Source organism: Venustampulla echinocandica (assembly GCF_003357145.1).
Source record: "Venustampulla echinocandica strain BP 5553 chromosome Unknown scaffold_13, whole genome shotgun sequence".
Classification (NCBI taxonomy): Eukaryota; Fungi; Ascomycota; class Leotiomycetes; order Helotiales; family Pleuroascaceae; genus Venustampulla; species Venustampulla echinocandica.
In genome coordinates, this window is record NW_022474218.1 from 2,795 (window position 1) to 11,937 (window position 9,143).

At 47.2% G+C, this 9,143-nt stretch overlaps 1 protein-coding gene across 1 annotated transcript; it reads left to right on the plus strand.

Moving 5' to 3' along the window:
- Window positions 1-3,317: 3,317 nt before the first annotated feature.
- On the plus strand, window positions 3,318-8,786 carry BP5553_09994 (uncharacterized protein; the record flags this gene model as incomplete). The annotated part of the gene is made up of 2 exons (XM_032018617.1): window positions 3,318-7,107; window positions 7,180-8,786. 2 exons carry the CDS (start codon window positions 3,318-3,320, stop codon window positions 8,784-8,786), a joined length of 5,397 nt encoding a protein of 1,798 aa, XP_031865025.1.
- Window positions 8,787-9,143: the final 357 nt, after the last annotated feature.

The window sequence follows — 9,143 nt, forward strand, 5'->3', positions numbered from 1 at the left end:
TGCCCATGAACCCGTTTATATGACATGTCGATTTGTATAGTATTACAGGTAGCCATACATTCGATTTGCTTTGTAAATGCGCAGGAAATAGTTCCAATATCGCCGTTATGTACCATATTCCGAATATATGGGATCTTCCTACTTTGWCCTTGGTGATACGAGATATAGTAACTCCAAACACCTATATACGTTTAGAAAATATTAAAAAAATATTTACAGAAGACTAACCTTCCCAGTCAGTACCGTCTGGATATTGTAAGTAGATCTGCGCCCGACGTAGAGCTGCAAACCGACTAGTATTAAATAGTGTAGGGTCAAGAGTGCAAATATCAGCGTGTGGATCTTTCTTCTTGAGGTCTATATATAGACTAAATAGCCGATGGCCATTAGGTGGAATAATATGAACAGGAGTCCCTTAAAATAGTTAATAAACGTCTCAAAAACAGAAGTAAAGTATATTATATACCTGCTATAGCTCCGACTTTAATATGCCTCTGGATCTCTTTGATAACGAGCTCGCCAATTTCTTGGGGAGTTTGATTAGGAGGAGGAGGGTTATGAGAATGAATTCCATGTGAGGAAAATAGAATAATCGGTGTCTTCTTTAAGTCGACTGGGATTAACATGTTGAACTTGACTGAACATGGAATCTTCTTTATTAGCTGGGAACTTTGATCATGCGGAACTCCTATAAATATTGTTAGTATTTGGCAATTATTTAACAAGTATTTAACAAGTATTTGAAAAACATTTGAAGAATATTTATATAATACTAGATACGTACCACAAAGACGTCTTCGTGATGTTTGAGGGAGCGTGCGAAAACACTTCTCTTGTACTCCATCGTAGCCATACTCTAATAGCTGGGCTAGATGTGCAAGGTGTATATGAGCGTTGGTAGGGATGGAGTAGTAGTAGTGGTGCGCCTTCTTTGCATATGTCGCCTGATTGCAGGTAATATAATACTTTTTGTTTCCATTTAAATCCTATTAATTAAATAATTAGTAAACGTTTTATAATTATTTGGAAAGACTATACCCTATRTTCAGACTCTCGTACAACAGGCAAACCGCTACAAGGTCGACTAAGTCCAGTATCATTATAGTAACTTGAAAATGGACAGCCGTTCCGGTGTGGACTCTTGAAATCCCGCATAACTGCATTATATAGACTACATAATTAGAAAACAATTTCAAAGTAGAAGGTAAACACTTTACTCAAGAGTCGGTTTGTATGTATCAACAGGGTGATATTCCTCCATAAATAGCCGTTGTACAGCAGACATTCGCTCTGCTTTTCTATCCCAAGCATCTATATCCCATTCCGTATGCGGGTCTAAAAGAGACTCGTGATGATRGGTACATACTTTAACTCCTGAGCAGCGGAACGTAGTTCGAATACATGGGACATTATTTAGGAATTCGGATCGAGTTAGTTTATTATGCGGTTGATATGTTGATGAATAACTATACTGGACCTATATAATATTAATATTTATACATTTTGTAAACAATTTCTATGTAACTTACATTGTACATTAATGTTTTAATTGTTAGATCTAGTGACTCTAGATACCCAAGGGCAGAGAGACAATAGCCTACGCCGGACTTTGATGTTTTTGGATACCAAGGTAGACGGGTGCCATAGAAAAGTTCAGAGACTCGTAGCCCATCCAAACTAGGATTGGTAAAGATTTTTGGGATATTTTCATTATCTTGCATAGAAGTAGTAGGCTCCTATAAGTAATTAGCAAATATTTGATAAGTATTTGGCAAGTATTTGGCAAGTATTTGGCAAGTATTTAGCAAGTATTTGGCAAGTGTATACGTACAGAGAATGAATTGTCTGGAAACAACAGAACATCTGGGAGGGGAATAACAGGATACTTCGTTTCAGCTTCCTGGTAAAGATATTGTTTATCATCTAGGGAGAGACTTGAATTGCGGAGAAGCTCCTCAGGTATAGGGGCAGCAGTATTCGACATAGCTAGAAATTAAAGCTTTATATAAGAAAAGTTGGTCATATAATAGAGATTAATAGTATATACAACAGACGAAGGCATATTTAATACAAAGCTTTAATTGCTCTTGTCGCGAAACACACACGTTAATCGCGCACGGTTATTCTGAAGTTAAATGACATTAATTTCACTTTTCTTAAATTACCGAGCTTCGAATACAAATCTTTTTTAAAACACTTGACAAACGTTATTCAAACATTATTCAAATGCTGTTTAAATGTTCTCTTAGAGGGTCATCTCAGGTCCTTATTTGCACGGCCATTAACTAGGGTGCCCCTACTAGTAGGACTACTATGTTAGGGTTCGACCAGGCGCGCCCGGGTTTAAATCTAGGGGGCTGGCCAGCCACTGTGCGCGTTTAGGTGCAAAGCTCGTATGGCCTATAGCTAGACCCTGTTTAGTCCTTGTTAAGGGCCATTCCAGCTGCTGTGACCGGTCATACCAACTACGCTCTGAGGAAAGCAGATGCGGTTACGTCAACCTCGCTTATAGTCACGTGAGACATGGGTTCAGAGCAGTAACAAGAGTCTCCTTTTATAGCGTAATAGAGTTCCTCCACTACAGCTCCACACCAAGCCCATATTATCCTAATACCCTATAAAGAAGTCTCATCCGAGCTCTGAGGCCTTACCCCTATCCCCTAGACGGCCATCGCTTGCCTCAGCGCTAGCAAGGGGGTCCAACCACTAGAAATACTAGAATTGAAGCTTACATAAAGCTTATATAACACTGGAACGGTATGCACGTCCGCCATTTAGACCGTCGAAATAATGGGTTTTAGCTAATAATAGGGCAAAGGAACGGCTCAATTTCGAATAATTCGGTTTAGCGCTGAGGTAAGCGATGGCCGTCCAGGGGATAATATTTACGTAGTAATTCCACTTATGAGGCCTTAGGCATAAAGGCTACATTGACTGGAGTAGAGTCCTATCATTTGTTGGTTTCAAACTCGTCGGCCGTCAATGATCACTGATATCCTCAATAGATCGCCTGCGTGTTCCATTAGCACCACGACCGCAAGACTCAAAAACCTCTCCTTTTACTTCTAAATTATCATCGTCGCCATATGTATCGCACTTTTTGGTAATACTTTTTTCTCTTTCTGCGTATCAAATGCTGAGCGTCCATTGTTCGTTCTGTTGAACGACTAATGAGGCGCGGAAAGCAGTGTTCTTCTACCTACCGCAGCAGCGCAACAGCAAACACGTTCTTCATCTTCCTCGTCCTTTAGGTTGTTGAGACCGTTGGGGCGAAGAACTATAGTGTAGATTAATGCCGCCCAAGAGTCGCTCAGAACATGGAGTCTGGTGCGATCGTTAGCCGATGGAAGAGGAAGGTCTTGGAAGTTGCCTGTGCCGTTGGCAATGTGGACATCGCCAGGGCTGTGCTAGAATCAGGTGTCGAGATCTCTGCTGCGGATAGCGCGGGCTGGACGCCAATATACACGGCTGCTCGAAACGGTCACTGGGAAGTCCTCGGATTGCTCGTGGAGACCGGAGGCGACATCACGATCTCGGACAACGATGGACGAACGCCCTTGTACGTCACCGCGTTTCATGGGCATGTTAAAGAGGCCGAACTGCTTCTTGGGCGCGGAGCCGACCTGTCGGTTGCAAACAAATTTGGCACGACGCCGTTAGGCCTCGCGGCCTATGAGGGACATTTTGAACTAGCCAAGGTATTTATCGAGAATGGGGCCAACATTGAGGAAGCCGATGAGAACGGCTGGACACCATTGATTTCGGCGTCTTCCTCGGGGTATGTTAATATCGTCAAGTTACTCATCGATCGTGGCGCCAAAATTACAGTCTCAACGAACAGTGGATGGACACCACTACTCTCAGCGTCCGACACGGGTCATGTCGACGTAGTTGAAGTCCTTCTCAACCGCGGGGCAGATATTACAACTACTGACGACGATGGATGGACACCATTGTATGCGGCCTCCGTCCATGGACACCACCATATTGTCAGAATTCTCCTCGAGCATGGCGCCAATCCTAATTCAAGAACTATTGATGGGTGGACTCCGTTATATGGGGCATCGTCTGAGGGTCATATTGACGCAGCTAGGGAGCTCCTTGCCAAAGGAGCCGAGATCACAATATCGACCGATGAGGGAAACTCGCCACTGGGTTTGGCTTCCTTCAGCGGACATGTCGCAGTGGTTCAACTCCTTGTCGAGAATGGGGTTGATCCCAATCATAGAGACAAAGACGGCTGGACGCCTTTGAATCTAGCTTCAAGTCGGGGACATGCCAATGTTATTGGTGTGCTTCTTGCGAACGGAGCCGATCCTACAACCCCGAACAATTTAGGCGCGACACCCCTTTATGTGGCGACCCGCAACGGATACTTAGAAGCTGCGAAGATACTTCTCAAGAATGGAGCAGATCTGTCGCGACCCACCAACGATACATCTGGAAATACTCCATTAATTGGGAGCGCACTTCACGGCGACGTAGAGGTGGCTCAGTTACTTCTCCGACACGGGGCTGATATTGCAGCAGCAAATAGTAGCGGACAAACTGCGCTCCAAGAATCGTGTCGCAACGGGCACATTGGAGTCGCCAAGCTCCTTCTACAGAATGGAGCCGATGCCAATGGTGTGGACGCATTTAGAGAAACGCCGCTTGTTTCTGCAGCGAACAATGGACACGATGAGGTAGTCCGACTGCTCATTGACAATGGGGCAGACTGCTGGAACCGGACTCAACATGGATGGGCTGCATTGCATTGTGCTTCCTCCCGTGGGCATCCTGAGGTTGTCAAAACGCTCCTTGGTGTAGAGGCCGATATCGATGAGCAGACTGAAAGTGAGCTGTGGACACCGCTACACTTAGCAAGCAGTAATGGGCATATCAGTGTAGTGAAGGCCCTGCTTGACAACGGTGCTAAAACCGCAATCACAAACCAGCATGGGAGGTCGCCGCTGCACTCGGCATCGGTACATGGGCACGCTGATGTAGTTGAGGCATTGCTCGCGCACCATGCCGATGCGTCAGTGTCGGATAACTACGGACGTGTGCCCCTAGTCCTCGCGTCTGAGTTTGGGCATATTGGGGTCACTCGGGTTCTGCTTAAGCATGGTGTTAATGTTGCCTTGGCTGATAAAGACGGCACGTCCCCGGTAATTGCCGCGAGCCGCACTGGTCATTCGGGGCTGGTACGATTCCTCCTTGCTACCGGGTTTAGTGCTATGGATGCAGATCAAAATGGGCTGACGGCACTGAACACTGCCGTGGCGAACGGGAATATTGAGGTGATCAAGGTGTTGCTCGAGAATGGCATCCCGATGACACAAAATAAGCTTGGGCATACACCACTTCATATCGCCGCAGCGTGTGGGAAGACAGAGGCGGCCAGGCTTCTACTCGAAAATGGGGCAGACATATTAGCAGCAGACAATGATGGAATAACGTCGCTACATGTTGCCTCCCAGATGGGACACATTCCTGTGCTCGAGTTGCTGCTGGGAAGCGGTGCTTCCATGACTCCAAGTACAGCTGGGCTAACACCAATTCATTTTGCTTCAGTCAATGGGCGAGTTGAGGCGGTCAAAGCGCTCATTGAACACGGAGCAGACCTATCGGCCACTGAAAAGTCTGGCCTCACACCTTTACATGCTGCTTCGGAGAAAGGAGATGTCGAGGTAATAGCAGCACTTCTCGAGCATGGCGCCGATATAGCGGCCGTGGGAATTGAGGGGTCGACAGTGGCACACTCGGCTGCTCTTGGTGGTAATATCAAGGCGATACAGTTGCTTCTTGATAATGGAGCCAGTGCTGGCCCCATGAATGCGTACGGCTCGACACCCACATTCCTGGCATCGATTGGGGGGCATTCCGAAGTAATCAAACTACTTCTTCGCCATGGAGCGGATGCAAGCCTTCAGAACCACCAAGGAATGGCACCATTACACATCGCTGCTGATCAGGGACACCTGGAGGCGGTTAGGGAACTTATTAAGGGCAGCGCTGACGTCGCAGCCGCCGATGAACTTGGAAGAACGCCCCTCTTTCTCGCTTCATTCTCCGGGAGAACTGAAGCGGCGAAGGAGCTCTTGGCCCATGGAGCTGACGTTTCAACCAGGAATAACAGAGGGATAGCTCCTATACTTGCAGCATCAGAGAAGGGACACATCGAGGTGGTCCGGCTGCTACTTGAGCACGGATCCAACTTGGCAGTTGCAGAACCGAAATTCGGAATGACACCACTGGCTGTGGCTGCCTGCGAAGGAAATATCGAGCTGGTGAAGCTGCTCGTTGAGAAGCAGGCTGATCCCATGATTGCACGAAACGATGGGAGGCGACCGATAGACCCATTCCTCTTCACCGCCTACTTCGTGCAAGCCAGCCAGGAGAACAACCTTAAGGGACTAGGAAGTGGCCGCTCAGCATCCCCTTTGGTTGGAAAGGATGAAGATTGGTCGGATGCGCCATTGCGGCCTATCGATCATCAGAGCCTCGCAGCTGCCATATCTATGGGGCACACACGCTCGAACTCGAACTCGAGCTTGAACTCTATGGAAAGTGAATCGCCTCCATTAGAGGCTAGTTCTGAGGATAAGGATGAGCTTTGCCCTGAGGAAAGTGGGCTTTGTGATGTGTGCCATTCCATTTTTCAGAATGGAACTGGTAGAGTAGTCTTCGACATGTTCTCTATGATGCGGGGGTTGATACCAGTCGTAATGGGGGGGGATACGCTAGGCGAACCACAGCCATTACCGCATCCTCAGCCACACATGCAGTCGTACCAGTTCATTCACCACCCTACAGTAAATAGCCTCTTCTCTGCAGCTCTCCAGGGATGTTATATCTGCAGTTCCGTTTGGGATCGGTTGGATCGCCGCATGCGCCAGACCTTACTGGATAAGTATTCTACTTCACCGGAGTCTGAATCCACCCCGCTGTTTCTCACATTTTGCGTTCTCGTTGACGTGTATGATATATTGCGGAACCACATGAAGCCAGATGATCTAGACCCCAATATTCAGCTCTGGGGAGTCTGCTTCCATCCTGAGATCATGAAAATGCTGAACCATAGTTCCGACGACATATCATTCTTCAGATTTATACCCCCGCAAGGTAAGGTGCAGCATATGAGTCCCCAGCGAGCATCTAGCATATGTAATACGATACTAACTACATATTACTTAGAAGCTAAAGGGTTTGGCTTTTTAGGAAATTTGTCTTCCACCACCGGCTCCGCCGAATCTCTAGACTTTACGGCCGGCCAATTCCAAAACTGCCTACATAATCACAAAGAATGCAAAGTTTCAAGAGACAATAGTTGGCTTCCTTCGCGATTGATATGTCTCGATGGTACGGAAGAGGATCAAAGTGTCCGCTTGGTCTTGTCTCGGGACTTACGTCCCGAACCCTACTGCACCCTAAGCCACCGCTGGGGCTCAGCTGAGTTCCTCAAGCTAACTAAAGATAATCTCGACAGCTTCTCTCGCAAAATCCCGATCTCAGACTTACCTAAAACGTTTCGGGAGAGCATTCTCGTTTCACGCAAGCTAGGAGTCCGGTATATATGGATCGACTCACTCTGCATCATCCAAGATGACCCCGATGACTGGTTCAATGAGGCGTCCCAGATGTACAAGGTATATTCGAACTCGATGTTTAACATCTGCGCCACGGCCGCCATGGACTCATCACAAGGTCTCTTTGCTTCACGGGATCCTGCGCGGCTCCGGTCCTGTGAGGCCAATATCCCTTGGTTTCGAGATGGTGGAACCTTTCAGATCTTGGATGTGCACATGTGGGACAACCAAGTACTTAATGCACCCCTAAACAGGAGAGCCTGGGCCATCCAAGAGCGCCTGCTCTCACCAAGGCATGTCCATTTTGGTGCCACTCAAATCTTCTGGGAGTGCCTTGAAACCACAGTAGCGGAACAGTTCCCACACAGCATACCTGAGGCAATACCGCTCATGGGCAAGTCGTCACGTCGCCAACTTCATCAATCCAGATACGACCTGCAGGACGAGCAGCAATCAAAGGCACTGCGGTCGGGTTGGATAGAGATTGTCCAACGCTATACCAGGGCCAAACTTTCGCACCCGGAGGACCGAATTATTGCATTTTCGGGTATCACAAGGAAATTTGAGGCTGTGTTGAGCAATACATGCGACGCTGGGCTCTGGACGGATCATATCCTGCGTGACATTCTGTGGTATGTCGAGGGCTGTTGTCAGGGAGATGGAACCCCATCTGAGCGCCCTGAAGCCTATCGTGCTCCGTCATTTTCGTGGATGGCCGTCGAAGGGGCCATAAGCCTGGATTCTCAGACAGAGATCACCGGCTCGCTCGCCCAGGTCTTGACCGTGACAATCGAGAAATCAAAAGGCTGCATCACAGGTGGCACTTTAAGATTGCAAGGTATAATCAAGCCTTTGCGACTCCATCGATTCAAGGGAATCGGCGGAGTGAGATGGGTGCCAAAGTTCCGCCACGGAAAGCATCATTTGGGGTGGGCGATGTCGATGACCTCGGCCGTGTACATGGATGTTGACCAGGACTATGACGATGCTTATTACTGCATTCTCCTTACGAGCAAATTCATGGGGACCTCCACCGTTGCTGGGCTTGTTTTACGAGAGACAGGCAGGGTGAGAGGGGAATTCACGCGGATTGGATGGCTTCAATGCATGGGAGAGGATAAGGAGTTTCTGACGGCTCCCTACGACGATGAGGATTGCTATCCTTGTGAGTCATATGATTATGTGCACAAGAAGCATACGATAGCTATTGTCTAGAATATAAAAGGATTAGGCTAGTTATACTAATCCTAAGGTGCCCGGGCGACTTATCTCTCGCGACTGCTTAAAGGGCCAGAATCAAGAGAGAGAAGGACGACTATCTTATATCCAAAAAAGGTAAATCATAACACTACTACGTACAACGTTTGCGACTCTTACTACTATTCCTAAAAGAGTAGATTATGACACCGCGTGATAATCAATTGAGAAGTGAGATAATATTATCCTCTAAATTAGATTAAGATAAGGAGGGCCCTTGAATTATAATCTATTAACAAGTATCGTTACTCTGCGTTGTTGCGGCAGATTGTTCTAAGGAGCCAGGCTATGTCCTCAGGGTGGCTATAAGTAAAA